The sequence below is a fragment of the Alosa sapidissima genome, chromosome 5, assembly GCF_018492685.1.
Source record: "Alosa sapidissima isolate fAloSap1 chromosome 5, fAloSap1.pri, whole genome shotgun sequence".
NCBI classification, from domain to species: Eukaryota; Metazoa; Chordata; class Actinopteri; order Clupeiformes; family Clupeidae; genus Alosa; species Alosa sapidissima.
The window spans coordinates 812,889-832,059 of NC_055961.1; the positions used below are offsets into that span (position 1 = coordinate 812,889).

Here is a 19,171-nt window from a genome sequence, read left to right on the forward strand (position 1 = left end):
TATGCATTCATGGGAGGATCCAGTGGAAAGTGGGAGTTTAGCGTAAAAAGATGGGAGGGGCCTAAATACTTCCGCTTGTAAAAGCAGGTGTTAATCCAAATTGCAGTTTAATGCGTCAATAAGAGAACCTTTCAAAGACAACAGAATCGCTATTTAGAGCACCAGTTTTTGTGGTGAAAGTATTTGTAGCCTACTACCAAAAGCAACCTCAACTTTCATTGGCCTTTCGAATATCTTACTTTCACTTTCACGTCATTCACTTAAACTTTCCTACTTGCTAGATTTGACCAATCTTCCATAGCCTACGTGCACGAGTAGTTTGAGTAGAACTACTGATCTTCATTATCTCCCTGCTTGTTTACATCTTATCATGTATGGTATTATTTCATGATCGCTAAACGTTTGATTCTTTTTAATGTTTGTCATCAGTTAACTTCATTCAACTGCGCTTGTAGGCTCTGCCATTCAGTTGTGGACGTTCGTAAATTGCGTTTATGGGCGGAGAAAGGCAGAGAAAGGCGCAGTTTACACTAAGGATTGAACGATTGATAAATACGACGGAAACTTGGGTCTGACAGCGTTTGCAATCTGCGGTGTGTCCATGACGCTGATAACGCTACGTTCGCAAATGTACGTACATCTGGCCCTCAGTGTGTTAGCTCTTCCAATCAGGACGGGTCTTAGGGGTCTTAGTGTGCTGGCTCCTCCAATCAGGATGGGTCTTAATGTGCTAGCTCCTCCAATCAGGACGGGTCTTAGTGTGCAAGCTCCTCCAATTAGGACGGGTCTTAGTGTGTCAGCGCAGGAGGCTGCTGTGCGTGTAGTGGACATATCCGTTCTCCGCATACATGGACAACTCCTCCGTGCTTCCCACACCGTTGCTTATTTCTATCAAAGAAAAGAAGGAGCCATTCAGCACCCTATTGCCCTAAACCAACACAACAAATGGCTGTAATGGCAGGTGTTGAGATTTCACCATGTGGGAGAATACGCGCCCCCTCAGGTAACATACGTACTGGACACACGGTTAGGAACAAAAGGATTCACAGCTCTAGCAAATATTGATTTAATGTTGATTTTCTGTTGACCAATATGTTTGACTGACTAAAAATGACACTGTCACATGGCTAAAGGTTGTAAGACAATGTGGAGAGTGAATCAAAAATATAACGATATTTCATCAAAGATATTTCATCTTTTTTTAAAACATTTTTTAAAAAGGGCATGACTAAAACAAAAGGCTAAATTAAGATCAGGCAGCGTGCCGGTGTCACTGGACCATTTAACCACTCAATGATACAAAACATACAGCCAACCTGCCTCAAAACCCTGATTGCTGTTAAAAAGGTGCGGTCTAGAATCATTGTGGAGACATGGAGAGGCTTGGTAGGTACTACAAGAACCCTTTTGAGAGCTGTGAATGCAAATAAAGATGTTTCCATTGATCATTAAAAAAGGGTAGGAGTCATTTTGGACATGTTTCATAAAAATGTTTAAAAAGATGAAAACGCTTCTTTTTTTATTCCATGTTTCTCCCACGTTGTCTTACGACCTTTTGGCATGTGTCAATCAAAATCATATGTGTCAATCAAAATCATATGTGTCAATCAAAATCAGAGAACATGTGTCAACACATGTGTCAATCAAAATCAGAGAACATGTGTCAATCAAAATCAGAGAACATGTGTCAACATATGTGTCAATCAAAATCAGAGAAAATGTGTCAACATATGTGTCAATCAAAATCAGAGAAAATCAAAATGAAATCAAGATTTGCCAGGTATGAATCATTTTATACCTCATTGTACATATGCAGTAGGGATGTTGGGTTGGGTAAAACATGTACATATGCATTAGGGACGTTGGGTAAAACATGTACATTTGCATTAGGGACGTTGGGTAAAATATGCACAGATGCAGTAGGGACGTTGGGTAAAATACTTACATATGCATTAGGGACGTTGGGTAAGATATGTACATATGCAGTAGGGAAGTTGGGTAAAATATGCACATATGCAGTAGGGACGTTGGGTAAAATACTTACATATGCATTAGGGACGTTGGGTAAAATACTGTATGTACATATGCATTAGGGACGTTGGGTAAAATATGAACATATGCACTAGGGAAGCTGGGTAAAATTTGCACATATGCAGTAGGGACGTTGGGTAAAATACTTACATATGCATTAGGGACTTTGGGTAAAATATGCACATATGCAGTAGGGACGTTGGGTAAAATATGCACATATGCAGTAGGGACGTTGGGTAAAAGAGGGCTGAATGAAAATAGCGTGTCCACAACGTGTTCATGGCCTCTGGGCAACGAGCCTGCTCAGAGGAACACGAGTACATGGCCTCTGCTGCTCAGAAGAACACGCGTACATGGCCTCTGCTGCTCAGAAGAACACGCTGACAGGAAGTGAAACCATCTAGCACTGACAGAAGCCAACATCTAAAGGAACCACATTATATTTACAGGAACCTATTTGCATTTACAGTAACCAGAGACCATCAACTAAAGGAACCATGGAGTATCTAAAGAAGGAAACATAGGACTCAGACATCTAAAGGTGCCCATCTACTTAAGGAACCACAGAGTATCTAAAGAAGGAACCACAGGACTCAGGAACCACAGAGTATCTAAAGAAGGAACCATATGACTCAGGAACACCAGAGCAGTGCCGGCGCTCCGCACACGCACATCACGCACTGCGCATAGTGCACCAAGTGAAAAAAAAAGGAAAAAAAAAAACTAACTAAGAAATTCTGAATGGTTTTTATTCCTTTGGTGGTGGTGGTGGTTGGGGTGTGTGTGTGTGTGTGTGTGTGTGTGTGTGTGTGTGTGTGTGCTTAGGGCACCCACATGGCCAGCGCCGACCCCTGCACCAGAGTACCTAAAGGAGGAATCCTAGAGGTTGGACTGGGCCTCACCGGAGAAGATGAGCTTCTCCTTCATGATGTTGACGTCTCGGCTGGGTCTTCGCACCACAGCACTTAGCATGATCTGCTCAGGGTTGTAGCTCTGCATCCCACTCATCTTCCACCTGGAGTAGAAACACACACACACACCAAACAGTACGGTCAAACACACCAGACAGCACAGTCAATCTCCACTCATACCTGGAGTAGACATACACACACACACACACACACACACACACACTCATACCTGGAGTGGACACACACACACACCAGAGTCAGTCTCAGAACCTCTCCTTGCCTGTTGCATCTGGGTACTGTGTGCACAACACTCTCCCACGTGGCCATCCAAGTCATAAATGTTTTTCTTTTCTTTAAAAAATCACACATTCAAAAGACAACACATAACTTCACATAAAATATTTAAAAATAGACATATCGGTGTATATTAAAGGTGCCCTGCCACACAAAACCGTTTTTATTTGTATTTTGTTTTAATATGTTAGGTCCATATGTGTTTGTGCTATGTCGTGAATGTGAAAATTAACAGCTACCTCCTCTGTCAGCTCTAGCCACTGCCAATTGCAAAAGCTCTTCAGATTGACGTGGAATTAATTGATCTCATTACTATTCATGAGCTTGCAGTTGAGACCGTGCCCACAGAATTTGTCTAGCTCTGTGACAGTTTTCGTATGCAAGGACGGCTGAATGTCAACGGCCTTGTGCGCTATATATGCACGAATAGAACTTCAACAATGTATTTTGCCCAAGAACCCAGACGTGAGGATCAAATGGCTTCAGTTTATGTTTTGGAACAATGCCACAGGCTTTGCAAAAAGGTTGCCTGGAGCAGTAGGCTAACATCCTGGCAGTCTACGACCAGTGCCCAGTCCGTAAGTAAAACATTATTGTCAACTCAAGGAAGTGCTATGTTATACAGGTTTAATGCAGTCGCTAGCCTAGCAGGTTTTATGCCCATTTGGACAATGCTAGCACTCGCTAGCCAAGCTAAGTTCATGCCATGAAGCTAAAATTAGTTGATAACAGCTGTCATGTTATGGACAAAACCGACTAGCTGTTAGCCAATCAGAGTCAAGCAGATTAGCTCGATGAATATTAATGAGAACTGGCGCAAATCGAGCTGAGTCTTCTTGCAGGCTTTCTATACCATGCTAGAATGGCTTGAAACAAGGTAACCAAGGCATGTCTTCCACAAAAAATGTTATAGAGTCCATGGTAGAACTTCAGACAGTACCACAAAGTAATGAAATATGTTTAAAAACAAGTAAACAGAACAGACATTAGGCACTGACAGGAGACAAACAAGAGTGATAAAACACACACACACACACACACACACACACACCCCTCTTCACCGATTACTGGTCACCACAGCAAAGAATCACCACAGTCACCACAGCCAAAGAACAATCCCAACCCTGACACAGTGAGACACTGAAGCACACACACACACACACACACACAGACACACACACACACACACACACACAGAGACACACACACATACACACACACACACACACACACACACACACACACAGACACAGACATACACACACACACACACACACACATACACACACACAGACACACACACACACACACACACACACACACGCCTCTTCACCAGTCCATTACCTGATCATGTGATAGCTGAGAGATGGCAGCACGCAGCAGAGGAGGAAAAGAGGCATGCAGAAGAGAAGGGGCACAAAGCAGAGGCAGCAGAGAGAAGAGAGGGAAGAGAGAAGAGGAGAGATGGAAAAGGAGGAGGAGGAGGAGAAGAGAGGGAAGCAAAGGAGGAGAGAGGAAACAGGAAGAGTGAGAGCAAATTGTTTATAATGGTGATAGCATAGAGGTGTTTATAATGGTGATAGCATAGAGGTGTTTATAATGGTGTTTATAATGGTGATAGCATAAAGGTGTTTATAATGTTGATAGCATAGAGGTGTTTATAATGGTGATAGCATAGAGGTGTTTATAATGGTGTTTATAATGGTGATAGCATAGAGGTGTTTATAATGTTGATAGCATAGAGGTGTTTATAATGGTGATAGCACATTTGTGTTTATAAAGGTGATGGCATAGAGGTGTTTATAATGGTGTTTATAATGGTGATAGCATAGAGGTGTTTATAATGTTGATAGCATAGAGGTGTTTATAATGGTGATAACATAGAGGTGTTTGTAATGGTGATAGCATAGAGGTGTTTATAATGGTGTTTATAATGGTGATAGCATAAAGGTGTTTATAATGGTGATAGCATAGAGGTGTTTATAATGGTGATAGCATAGAGGTGTTTATAATGGTGATAGCATAGAGGTGTTTATAATGGTGATAGCATAGAGGTGTTTATAATGGTGATAGCATAGAGGTGTTTATAATGGTGATAGCATAGAGGTGTTTATAATGGTGTTTATAATGGTGATAGCATAGAGGTGTTTATAATGGTGTTTATAATGGTGATAGCATAAAGGTGTTTATAATGGTGATAGCATAGAGGTGTTTATAATGGTGATAGCATAGAGGTGTTTATAATGGTGTTTATAATGGTGATAGCATAGAGGTGTTTATAATGGTGTTTATAATGGTGATAGCATTGAGGTGTTTATATTGGTGTTTATAATGGTGATAGCATAGAGGTGTTTATAATGGTGATAGCATAGAGGTGTTTATAATGGTGTTTATAATGTTGATAGCATAGAGGTGTTTATAATGGTGTTTATAATGGTGATAGCATTGAGGTGTTTATATTGGTGTTTATAATGGTGATAGCATAGAGGTGTTTATAATGGTGATAGCATAGAGGTGTTTATAATGGTGATAGCATAGAGGTGATTATAATGGTGATAGCATAGAGGTGTTTATAATGGTGTTTATAATGGTGATAGCATTGAGGTGATTATAATTATGATAGCATAGAGGTGTTTATAATGGTGATAACATAGAGGTGTTTGTAATGGTGATAGCATAGAGGTGTTTATAATGGTGTTTATAATGGTGATAGCACATTTGTGTTTATAAAGGTGATGGCATAGAGGTGTTTATAATGGTGATAGCATAGAGGTGTTTGTAATGGTGATAGCATAGAGGTGTTTATAATGGTGTTTATAATGGTGATAGCATAGAGGTGTAAATAATGGTGTTTATAATGGTGATAGCATAGAGGTGTTTATAATGGTGTTTATAATGTTGATAGCATAGAGGTGTTTATAATGGTGTTTATAATGTTGATAGCATGGAGGTGTTTATAATTGTGTTTATAATGGTGATTATAATGGTGATAGCATAGAGGTGTTTATAATGTTGATAGCATAGAGGTGTTTATAATGGTGTTTATAATGTTGATAGCATGGAGGTGTTTATAATGGTGTTTATAATGGTGATTATAATGGTGATAGCATAGAGGTGTTAATAATGGTGATAGCATAGAGGAGATTGTAATGGTGATAGCATAGATGTGATTGTAATGGTCGACAGATAAAGAAGATGAAGCATTGGTAGCATCTACTGAGCTCACTACTCTAAAATGGCAAATGCATGGGCTATGGTCACGTCATAGACGCCAACACTTACTTTTGATGTACACATATTGCAACAACAGCAGCAAAGGAGACCAGAACAGATGCAATCCAGATCAGGTAGTACACATCAGGGCTCTGGGGAAACAGAGGAAGAGATGCTAGGCATTACCACACCACTAGGTGTCACTGTAGCCCTTAAGTAAAAGCACACCAACAGGTACACTCATCTTAGTACATACCAAACAAACTGAGGTAGAGAACACCAATGTAAGTAACATGCAAGACCTGTATTAACATTTCAACACTGATGCTCTACACACGTGTATGTAAAGTCCATGGAGTGGACCCTAACAGCAGCCATATTGAGTGAGGCACGTCTTACCAGCAGCCATATTGGTTGAGGCACGTCTTTGAGAATGTTGGGGGCCTCTGAGGAAACCGATGTCACACCGCTGCACCACATCACAGAGTAAAGCCAGGGGTCGTTCACGGTGTGCACGTTTACACTCACGTTACCGCTGGAGTACTGCCTGTCAATCAAACACACACACACACAGACAGTATGTCACCTTCAAGGAGGTGAAACCAGTACTTCTAAGCAAATGTTTAGTGAGTTTAGTGAATAGTTTAGTCAAAATTGGAGGTCAAATCATCAAAACTCTCCCGGCGAAGCAAAAACAAAATCAGTGGTTAATTTAATTATTTGATATAGTTTATTAACAGGGTCAGTGGTTAATTTCATTAATCTATTTAATTTATGAACACGATCAGTGGTTCATTTAATTATTCTATATAGTTTATTAACACGATCAGTGGTTAATTTAATTAATCTATATAGTTTATTAATACGATCAGTGGTTAACTTAATTAATCTATATACTTTATTAACACGATCAGTGGTTAATTTAATTAATCTATATAGTTTATTAACAACATTATGTGGTTAATTTAATTAATGTAAATACTTTAGTAACATGATCAGTGGTTAATTTAATACATGTATATACTTTATTAACAAGATCAGTGGTTAATTTAATTGATTTATATAGTGTATTAAAAATGACAGTTAACTTTATATTTTAATAATTTATATAGTATGTAGTGTGCAATGAAAGGGTACCGGATAGCGAGAGGTGGAGTGTGAGGTGAGTGTGTGCACAGCAAATGCCAGAGTGTTATTTCCCCAGAGTATGAGGTTAAAGAGTATACTTTTTTACAGAGTATATTGAGGATTTTGTACTCTTGTCAGTGTGTTTTATATAGTTTTAGCGGTGTCCATTCTTTAGCCAGTGTTGGTCCAGAGTTTATTTTTACTGCGCAAACTCCCAGGGTGTCTATAATCTGATTGAGTCTTTAGAGTTCGCATATTACGTCATTACGTCGTCGGACGTCTCTGTCTGGATAAGTGAAGTCGCCTGAGAACAATGGCTGCCTGACTTCAGCGAAAGAAAGGTGAGGTGAAATGCTTTTAACGTTCCTGTCGTGCATGTATAAACTTAAAGTTTGTGCTAAGGATTTACTGGGTTCACGAGGTGGAATTCCGTTAACGTTACTAACGTTAGAACTAGCTTAATGGTAAGTTAACTTTAATGTTAGCGCACTAGCAAATTTTAGCACCCCAGATAGCAATTTCCTTTGGGCCGGATCCGCATAAAAGCCTTTGGGCTGTATTGTGGGCACCCGCGCATGGCGTAAAGTTCTTTTTTCACCCGGGCAAAGTTGAATTCGGTATTTTGCACGTTTATTTTTTTAAGCATTGCGCCCAGGGGTGTGGCAATTACAACCTAGGGAGGGGCCTGGTGCATTGTCCAAAAATCGCTATCATACACCACTTAAACCTGGTCAGAAGTCAATGGCGAGTTGTTCATATGCTATTTTAAGAGCGCATGTCAACAGTCATATTGGCAGGTGCACGCACCATCCTTCTATCATTCATGAACGCACACCAGCGTACGTCCATGCAAAGCATTACAAATTGCACGATTACAATGGGAAACATAATTAGAATAAAGATATTACGAAATACTGTACATCTCATGATGAGTAGTTATTCACCATCATTTGCAAATTGGTAATGACGGTTAAAAGTGATTAGGGGAGAGGCGAGAGACACGTATGGAACACAGCTGAAGACGCACTGTCACGAGATATAAGCAACTCCTCTGCAGGATTATTCAGTCATTTGAGCAATATTAGTTGCTTTTTCCAGCCTATGTTTTCGGTGGTAACCCATTGTCAGTCATTAGTGAAAGTAACTGCATATAACTGTCTTGTCGTTGACTGACTCCTTGGTGAAGTTAGTTTCACTTTGCCAATGAGTTCAAATAATAGACGAGTGCAAATGCGTGAAGGCTATGCTAGGTTTTAGTAAAGCATGGTTTAAGAATGACTATTCCATACAGTCTCGCAAGCAGCCTCCTTCAAATGCGCCGTTGAATGCCAAAATACCGATGCATTTATTTGACATATCGCGCTTTGCGCTGTTAAAGGGAATGACAGATGTCATTCTCATTGGTTTAAAATGATGTTACGCCCCAAACACACCCATATGACTGATTAAAAAACCTAGGAACACCTTGTTGCGCCATGCGCTCCACGTTTGATAAGAAAAACCCCTCCCAATGTGAACTGGACATCCTACTAAATTTGAATAGACTTTTGACGAGTGACTATGCACTTTAGAATGTCATGATAGGGCCCTTTAGATCCGCCTGTATCGGACATACAGTATCTGACTGTGGGCCAGTCTGCTCCTGATACAGGTTTCAGCTCTGCTAGCAATGCTGTTTTATCACCGGTTTACAGATTTGTCCCAGGTCCAATTTCCGCAACTCAACTGGAAGTCAGGAGATATTAATTAAGGTGCTGATTCTGCTAAATTGACCTTTCCCTACTTCATTGTCAACTGGCTGCTAAAGAAAAAAAAGGTATTTTGGAATGGCACAAATTTAGAAACCATGGGGGTGCACTATGTTCCCATGGCCACTTCATTGTTACAGTAAGGCTGGAAAAGAAGATATAGTTGGCTCAATATTGATCATATGCTCGTTTCATTATTTTTATTATTACCTAGCAGTGGTAAAAGTAGTCAATTGTTGTTTGTGTCAGATCTAACAGTGCTATGAGACAACCCCATATTCTTGCCACGCATGCAGAAGCCTGGGGTTGGACTAGGACACAGCCCAACTTTTCAAAGTAGGCTATCTGCTTTTTATCTCTGTTTTATTCAGAGACAACAACAAGCAACCGAGCATTGATAACTTTAAGGTTATACTATTATTTTCCAGCAATATGGGCTACTACCTTAGCTTAAGCAAAACAGCCATCACATAACTATTTTGGAAAAAACATTGATAACGCTAACAGGATCACTGATGATAAAAAAAACAAGTGTAATTGTGACTACCTATTTTCAAAAAGGAATAAATGGCTAATGTTTATTTTGTGTTGTTTCAGATTGACCATGGAGATGACTGAGGAAGACAGCCTGAATATCGATGGGAACAGTGGAATTAACACGACTTAAACTTTGTCTGGAATTGCACTTCTACAGCCAGGTTGTTGAATAAAAAAATAATAAGACACTTATGTGTAAAGTTTTTTTTACCCCCCTCTTGTGTTTGTAGCCTAGCTTATTTATCAGTTGAGCTGTTGGGAAAACGTTACGAACTTTAGCCTGGGTGAACCTATAACGAACCTGATTTTTCAGGATAATTAGGCCTAATTACCAATCACATTTCACATGTCAAATAAAGCCGGCTGATGTCTGATAAACGGGTCCGTACCACACACAATAAGCGAACCCGTATTGCATATGATAAGCAGATCTGGAACACGTCAGTAACACAGACTATCATACGGAACTGGGCCAGTCTTAGCCCTTATTGGTACCAGATCTGTCAAACGGATCCAGACCAATTTTGGACCAATGTGCGTTTGGACGCCGGATCAGGTCCATTATGCAGATCCGTGCTGGACGTTGTGGTAGGTATGGCCTAGTTCCGTCCCAGTGTATGTTTGCTGTCTGGGACGCCATATCAAATCTGACCAAACTCTTTTTCTGATAAATGTTGGGATTCGCTCGCCATGATTGAATTAATTTGACGTTCGTGCCGTCAAATACTGGTGAATATAAGCGTTGGTCATGTTTTACTTTTTTTTAAGAGACTGGGTTAACAAAGCTAGCCTACTGTGAAGTTTCCAGGTTATTTTAACTTAAGGTAGCACGCTAGCATAACGTTAGTTAGCTCACCGTCAATCATATCAAAGCCAGCAAACTTTTCAGTTAAAAGTTAGCATTCACCCCCTGTTATGTATTGGGGTAGTTCTCATGTGCGGGCCACCGTAGTTAATTAAGAATTGCAGTATTCTAAGTTGTTGATGTTTACTGGCCACCGTAGTTAGGAAGAGTTCTGTGGTATGCTCGCGCTTGGAGAACTCAGTGAGTGTGTTATGCTTGACTGTAACGATGCAGTTTTCTCCAGTAAAAGTTCCTGAACATTAAGCCTGGTGTCACCTCTTCACTCTACTAAAACAGACATAACACCCCCACCATCACTAAGTTAATTTGAAGTTCGTGTTGTCAATACTGGTGAATATAACCGCTGGTCAAGTTTTAACTTGCCGTTTGCATGAAGGTTTCTTTTTTAAACGTCTTTCGTTTTAAATCGTCTCCTATTTTTTTTAAAAGGGTATCAAGAAAGAAGTGGTGGACTGGATGAAGCTGGATGATGGACTTTTCTAATCAGGATTTCTGGAGCAAGGTAAGGTCCTAAATGATAAGAATATCTACAATTAAAATTTGATACCTTTTTCTTTTTTCCTGTCAAAGAATCAGGAATTACAAGATTAAAACAATGCATTTTTGACAGCAGCCAGTAAATGTAGACGTGTATTAGAACATTTTAAACTATTAAGTGATGTATAAAACATTTGATCACTGTATTATTATTTCAAATGACCTTGTTTTGACTTAACTCTTGTTTTGTCTGTCATGGTGGTGATTGTAGGTGCTGCAGGACTTCCAGCTACTGTTTGGAGAAGATATTTCCTCTCAATTTATAGAAGTGGAGAATTTTTCTGAAGCCAGAAATTATTAAAAGATCCAAGAACCTCACCAAGACACCCATGTTGGACTCTTGATTCCCAAACACCACTTTATGATACACTAAAGTCCTTTAGGCAAGTCCCTCCACTCTGCGGCCATATTGCAACACATTTTGGGCCCTTATCGGGCATCTATTTGGGGCAGAACTGCACGATTCACATGTCGTCTTTTGGCCACGGAAGGTGCTGAGATGTGGATACACTACCCCAGAGCACTGTAGACAATCACATAATTACGCCAGTCCAGGACGTATACATGTTTTTATATTTTGCCAGAACTTCCTGATGTTTAGACATGATTATTTAAATCCATTCATGAATTGTAACAATGAGGAACAAATGTAATGCCTTTTAGTATATTGCTTTTTATGAATGTCAGCTGTATTGTTTCAAACTAAATTGTGGAGGTTATCCAAACATTGTAATGCTTTTTTGACACTGTCTTGACAGGTTTGAAATTAAATATGTTGAACCGTGAGTTGTTGTCTAAATCTATCGGTGTAAAATAATTTCTAAATGAGTTACTATTGTTTTGTAGTCATAGGTGTTAAATGATATTTTGGTGAGCGTGCAAACCTAACAGTGTTGCATAATTTCTGCATAAGAGCAAGTGGTACACTCAAAATCTGTATTTCTTTATATTTTGGGGATAAATATTATCTTTAAAGTGGTACATTTTACCTTATCAGGTGCTGAAAGGACACCGAATAAGAGTTTTCATTTTATTATTTCCGTGTTGCAGAAGTTACTATTACAGGTGTTGAAGTTACTCAAAGTAGTGTCAAACGATGCCTCTGAAAGAGTGCATTTGAACACTTGTGGTGTTAGAAATTAGTGTTAATATTTTAACTCTGGTGTCCAGTGTTGGGAGAACACTGGACACTTGGACCCATATATACACCGAAACGGGTGTAAAATGTACTCCTACAGAGTATCATTTACACTGTCCAATTTGCTGTGTGTGTGTGTGTGTGTGTGTGTGTGCGTGTATGCGTGCATGCTCAGACGTGTGTGTGTGTTAAGTTAGTGTATTAAGAGTGACAGGGGACCGGATAGTGTGTGTGTGTGTGTGTGTGTGTGTGTGTGTATGCGTGCATGCTCGGACGTGTGTGTGTGTGTGTGTGTGTGTGTGTGTGTGTGTGTGTGTGTGTGTGTGTTTTAAGTTAGTGTATTAAGAGTGACAGGGGACCGGATAGTGTGTGTGTGTGTGTGTGTGTGTGTTAAGTTAGTGTATTAAGAGTGACAGGGGACCGGATAGTGTGTGTGCGTGTGTGTGTGTGTGTGTGACCTGATGTCCTGTAGCAGGGCTAGGCTGTAGTGGAGTGTGAGGGCGGTGATGCCCTTCTGTCGCAGCTCCTTCAGGCTGAGTTTCCTCTGGGACGTCTGCTGGACACGTGGTACCGCACGCCGTACCTGCTCTCTGTCCACATCCAGTGTCCACATCACCTGCAGCAGGACACACACACGCACACACACACACACATCACACACACACAGACACACACACACACACACACACACACATCACACACACACGCACACATCACACACACACACACACACGCACACATCACACACACACACACACACACACAGACACACACACACGCACACGCACATGCACACACACACGCACACACACACACACACACACACACACACACACACACACACACCTTTACTTCATGAAGCCCAGCCTGACAAAGAGGGGACTGCACACAGGGGTGTAGCTTCCTGTAACTGTCTGTTGGTGTTCTGTGGGGCCTGGTCCCCCACACAAGAGGAAGTCCCTCACACACACACACACACACACACACACACACACACACACACACTTACACACACACACACTCACACTCACACACACACTCACACATACACACTCACACACTCTATTGTGTCCCAAAACAATAACACATGCACCAGGGAGGCAGCTGGGAGCACATTCTAGACGTTATCAGGTGTGTGTGTGTGTGTGTGCGTGCGTGTGTGTGTGTGTGTGTGTTGATGTGTGTGTCTGTGTGTGTGTGTGTGTGTTGATGTGTGTGTGTGTGTGTGTGTGTGTGTTGATGTGTGTGTGTGTGTGAGTGTGTGTGTGTGTGTTGATGTGTATGTCTGTATGTCTGTGTGTGGGTGTGTGTGTGTGTGTGTGTGTGTACGTGTGTGTGTGTGTGTTGATGTGTGTGTGTGTGTGTTTGTTGATGTGTGTGTGAGTGTGTGTGTGTGTTGATGTGTATGTGTGTGGGTCTGTGTGTGTGTGTGTGTGTGTGTGTGCCCAACGGAAAGCTTGGTGGACAAGCACAGGGTTTTGGCGTGTCATCTGACTGGCCAGACCTAAATGACCTATGCCAGAGAACAGGCACTGAATTGAAGTGGACTTCCCATCTCCAACCTGTGGAGGTCTCTGATGCAGTTGTGAAGGATCCATCTGTTGTTGTGGAAGCCAGGCTGCACCATAACAGCATTGTTCACCTGCTCCAGCCTAGAACATCCAGGCAGACTCTCCTGTCTATTCAGAGAGCCCAAAATATGGAGTACTGGTCCAGTCTAAAGCTACAGGGAAAGTTGGCCAAACTGCCCTTTCGCGGACCACTCTGCATCACACACCATCTATAGCAATGCCAACATCAGTGAGGAGATCCTTATTTTCTTTATAAAAGCACGTCTACAGGTTCTTCCCACCAAATACAACATTTCACTGTGGTTTACTTCCATCCATTCACCCCTCTGCATGCTGCATGACCCCCCTCAACACCTGGAGTCAGTAGCCCACATTATGAACAGTTGCACATCACTTAAAGGACTGTATATTGCCAGACACAACAGACTTGTGGATCTCATTGCTGCTCAGATTCCCTGTGTGGCTGATGAAAAGCTCTATAAAAACACTACTGTACAGTCTGATTGGTTTAACTCACCTGCAAACACTTTTGTAGGAATACCAAATACACCAGATATTGTTGTCATATCTCAGCATTCCAGAACAGTTAAGCTATTTGAAGTAGCATGTGCATTTGATCTGTTTATGGAGGACTCTTACCTTTCTAAGACTGTAAAATATCAATCATTAATATCTACCATCGAAAACCTTGGCTACAGATGCCAGCTTATTGTGCTAGTGTTTGGTAGTGACATGTACACAGGCTGGCGACCCGGGGACTTTGTATTGGGGGGCTATTGAAAACAAGAGCCAAACAGTTGGTAAAGTACTGCTCAATTTCAGCCATTATAGGAACCATGTTTATTTGGAAAAGGAGATGTTTTCTGTACCCCTGAGATTGTATTGTCACACATAACAATGTGCTGATGTGGTTTAATCTGTTTGATCATTCAAAACATGTGATTCCTAATGAAAATTTACTTGTAATGTGGAATTGAATAAAGTATCTAAAATGTGTGTGTGAGTGTGTGTGTTGATGTATATGTCTGTGTGTGTGTGTGTGAGTGAGTGTGTGTGTGTGAGTGTGTGTGTTGATGTGTATGTCTGTGTGTGTGTGTGTGTGTGTGAGTGCGTGCGTGCGTGCGTGTGTGTGTCTAATCTATCTAACATGTGATGGGCGAGGGCAGGGTGTGTGTGTGTCCGGGACAGCAGTGGAACCAATTTCAATCTAAATTCAAATCTTATAATATTCAATCTAAACATGGTCTCACAGCAGTAGTCCTTCAGTTCACTTTTACTCTTACAGAGTGAGCTGTGGGGTGAGTAAGAGAGCAGATTGTTCTAAGGTGCTTTGCAGAACACAGAATGACCTCTGGAATTTATAAATAAACAAGTAAACAAATGAAATAACGGCGTGTATCTGTGTCGCAGGTCAGACCTTGTCCAGTGGGATGCCGGAGTGCCTCAGGGCGCGGAGGGTGTCGTTGACCCAAAGGTTGTAGCGAGGGTGTCCAGGCGGCGGCCGGCGCAGGCTGATCACCACGGAGACGTTGGCCCTGAGGGCCAGGCGGAGCAGGTCAGACAGGCTGCACACGGTCTGGTTCCCCGCTCGCCGGCGCTCCCGTGGCGACATGGACGACACCGTCCAGAAGGGGTCATCCTGCACGACCAATCACAGTGTGAGAACTACGACCAATCACAGCGTGAGAACCCCCACTAAGGCTCACTCCACTTGGCCTTACTGTACCCTAACCCTAACCCTTACTAGGGACAAAACTCAAGAAGACGCCTCTTAAACAAATGTACAAGAATGTACTACTAGTACAACACACATCTACACACATTACACAAGCACCAGTACTACACACATCTACACACATTACACAAGCAAGCACCAGTACAACACACATCTACACACATTACGCATGCACTAGTACAACACACATCTATACACATTACACAAGCACCAGTACGACACACATCTATACACATTACACAAGCAAGCACTCGTACAGCACACATTACACACATTACACATGCACTAGTACAACACACATCTACACACATTACACATGCAAGCACTAGTACTACACACATCTACACACATTACACATGCACTAGTACAACACACATCTACACATTACACAAGTACTAGTACAACTAGTATTATTATTATTATTATTATTATTATTATTATTATTATTAAATCTAACCCCTGACCAGGCGCTATTAAATCTAACCCCTGAGCCAGGGGCTATTAAATCTAAAGCCCGGTGCTATTAAATCTAACCCCTGGCCAGATGCTATTAAATCTAACCCCTGAGCCAAGCGCTATTAAATCTAACCCCAGGCGCTATTAAATCTAATCCCTGAGGCAGGCGCTATTAAATCTATCCCGAGGCGCGTGTACCTTGAGGAACCAGAGTCCTGCGTTGAGAGAGCGTAGCTCGGTCCAGGTGAAGAGGGAGGCGTCGTCCGACTGTCTCAGGGGGAAAACACGCTGCACGTCTGTGGTCCTTCTCAGTGTGCGGTCTCGCATCAGGAAGGGCACGCCGTCCAGACTGGGGGAGGTTGTTATTATTATTATTATTATTATTATTCTGTTAAACGCCCCTCATGTAGCCTGCATCAGGAAGGGCACGCCGTCCAGACTGGGGGAGATGGGAAGCACTATTGTAAGCAGCATTATGAAAGGTTGTTATGATTATTATTATTATTATTATTATTATTATTATTATTAATATTATTATTATTATTATTATTATTCTGTTAAATGCCCCTCATGTAGCCTGCCTCTCTGCTAAATGCCCCTCATGTAGCCTGCTGCTAAATGCCCCTCATGTAGCCTACCTCTCTGCTAAATGCCCCTCATGTAGCCTGCTGCTAAAAGCCCCTCATGTAGCCTGCTGCTAAATGCCCCTCATGTAGCCTCTCTGCTAAATGCCCCTCATGTAGCCTGTCTCTCTGCTAAATGCCCCTCATGTAGCCTGCTGCTAAATGCCCCTCATGTAGCCTGCTGCTAAATGCCCCTCATGTAGCCAGTCTCTCTGCTAAATGTCCCTCATGTAGCCTACCTCTCTGCTAAATGCCCCTCATGTAGCCTGCTGCTAAAAGCCCGTCATGTAGCCTGCTGCTAAATGCCCCTCATGTAGCCTCTCTGCTAAATGCCCCTCATGTAGCCTGTCTCTCTGCTAAATGCCCCTCATGTAGCCTGCTGCTAAATACCCCTCATGTAGCCTGCTGCTAAAAGCCCCTCATGTAGCCTGCTGCTAAATGCCCCTCATGTAGCCTGTCTCTCTGCTAAATGCCCCTCATGTAGCCTGCTGCTAAATACCCCTCATGTAGCCTACCTCTCTGCTAAAAGCCCCTCATGTAGCCTATTTTTATTCCCATGAAATGGTCCTGGTTACTTCCTTATTCATTTGGCTGACACTTTTATCCAACACGTATCGGACCAGAAGGCCAGTGCAAGGGCCAGTCTCCAGATTATGGGGCCAGTCTCCAGTCCCCAGATTATGGGGCCAGTCTACAGATTATGGGGCCGCCGTGGCCTACCGGTTAGGGCTTCGGGCTTGTAACCGAAGGGTTGATCCCCGACCAGTGGGAATGGTTGAAGTGCCCTTGAGCAAGGCACCTAACACCTCACTGCTCCCCGAGCGCCGCTGTAGCAGGCAGCTCACTGCTCCGGGTTAGTGTGTGCTTCACCTCACTGTGTGTTCACTGTGTGCTCACTAACTCACAGATGGGATAAATGCAGAGACCAAATTCTTTGCAAGTATACTTGATCTGATTTACATTTACAGATTACTACCAAGTCTCCAGTCTCCCGATTACTACAAGGCCAGTCTCCCGATTGCAGATGGGAATTGAACCCACAATTTTCCAGACTACTGCATGCTCACCCAGGCCTTTAGCCGCTATGCTAGTAGCGCCGCAATGCAGACGGTTAGACGCGCACCTGACATGACAGCCCCAAAGATGCAGACGGTTAGACGCGCACCTGACATGACAGCCCCAAAGATGCAGACGGTTAGACGCGCACCTGACATGACAGCCCCAAAGATGCAGACGGTTAGACGCGCACCTGACATGACAGCCCCAAAGATGCAGACGGTTAGACGCGCACCTGACATGACAGCCCCAAAGATGCAGACGGTTAGACGCGCACCTGACATGACAGCCCCAAAGATGCAGACGGTTAGACGCGCACCTGACATGACAGCCCCAAAGATGCAGACGGTTAGACGCGCACCTGACATGACAGCCCCAAAGATGCAGACGGTTAGACGCGCACCTGACATGACAGCCCCAAAGATGCAGACGGTTAGACAGTTAGACGTGTACCTGACAGCCACATCTGCCTCCAGGGCGCTGACGCTGTGCTGCAGGGCTTTATTAAAGGACATCAGGGTGTTCTCTGGCGCCAACTGACAGGGAGGAAGCAGACCAAATGGACAGATATGAACCACTGGGACAGGGGGAACATGCAGAGATGTTGAAACAGAAGCTGATTCATAATTGTGAGTGTGTGTGTGTATGTGTGTGTGTGTGTGCATGTATGTGTATTAGGGGTGGCACAGTTCATGAAAAAAAATCCGAACCATTCGGTGCGCTAGTCTCGGTTCAGAGCATGTGTGCATCGTACGGTGTTGACGGTTCATGGAATGCGTAGCCTCATGCCCATGTGTGACCTCAGACAGTTCTTTTCCCTTTCACATGAGGTGTGGAGTGCTGCGGGTCACGTGTAGAAATGGCAAGTGTGAGAGATACATAGGCAGCCCGGAGTTGGGAGATGCACCAGCGTCGCATAAGTCTGGTGTGTGCGAACATTTTGGATTTAGAAAACGGTAGATAGAACTGCGACTGTGTGCAGGCGTTGTGCAACACGTAATTATGCTAGTACAGGCCCGGAGTGGCTAATCGGGAGCTTCGGGAGGATGGGCCGCTCTGAATATCGTGAGCTGAAATGTATTGTTTCTGAAGTTCATTTGCTGCGCCCTCGCGGCACTTTAGCAGCTCAGGCTTAACGGTCGCAGGCCTTTACTTGCAGTTTCCCAAATATTAGCAAAGTAGCCCTCACAAAAACTGCAACCAAGTTTATATTTGCAACAGTTAAGGGGAGTAGGAGACTATGAGCGGCCAGGTCTATATGTGCATTCATTAAGATTAAGCAGTAGGCTATATGAGCAGCCAGGTCTATATGTAATATATCTCGTGTG

The 19,171-nt window shown here is 42.7% G+C and overlaps 1 protein-coding gene and 2 long non-coding RNA genes across 5 annotated transcripts in view; 2 read left to right on the forward strand and 1 right to left on the reverse strand.

Moving 5' to 3' along the window:
- Positions 1 to 578: 578 nt before the first annotated feature.
- The window catches only part of gdpd5a (glycerophosphodiester phosphodiesterase domain containing 5a), a 54,908-nt gene continuing 36,315 nt past the window's right edge, over positions 579 to 19,171 (reverse strand). For both annotated transcript variants that reach the window (XM_042092058.1, XM_042092056.1), the window contains exons 9-16: positions 18,297 to 18,379; positions 16,363 to 16,513; positions 15,391 to 15,612; positions 12,861 to 13,018; positions 6,849 to 6,996; positions 6,519 to 6,601; positions 2,934 to 3,046; positions 579 to 888 (exon numbers count right to left, since the gene is read on the reverse strand). In XM_042092058.1, the coding sequence (XP_041947992.1) occupies positions 797 to 888; positions 2,934 to 3,046; positions 6,519 to 6,601; positions 6,849 to 6,996; positions 12,861 to 13,018; positions 15,391 to 15,612; positions 16,363 to 16,513; positions 18,297 to 18,379 (1,050 nt within the window). In that variant the 3' untranslated portion in view covers positions 579 to 796. The remainder of the gene's footprint in view (positions 889 to 2,933; positions 3,047 to 6,518; positions 6,602 to 6,848; positions 6,997 to 12,860; positions 13,019 to 15,390; positions 15,613 to 16,362; positions 16,514 to 18,296; positions 18,380 to 19,171) is intronic.
- On the forward strand, positions 7,479 to 11,720 carry LOC121709042. 2 transcript variants are annotated; one of them, XR_006031822.1, is made up of 3 exons: positions 7,479 to 7,918; positions 11,157 to 11,229; positions 11,476 to 11,720. It is a non-coding gene; the product is annotated as an uncharacterized LOC121709042 (long non-coding RNA). The 2 variants fall into 2 exon arrangements; XR_006031823.1 differs by lacking the exon at positions 7,479 to 7,918 and adding an exon at positions 7,968 to 8,041.
- Positions 12,423 to 18,834, forward strand: LOC121709044. The gene is made up of 3 exons (XR_006031824.1): positions 12,423 to 12,433; positions 17,425 to 17,429; positions 18,717 to 18,834. It is a non-coding gene; the product is annotated as an uncharacterized LOC121709044 (long non-coding RNA).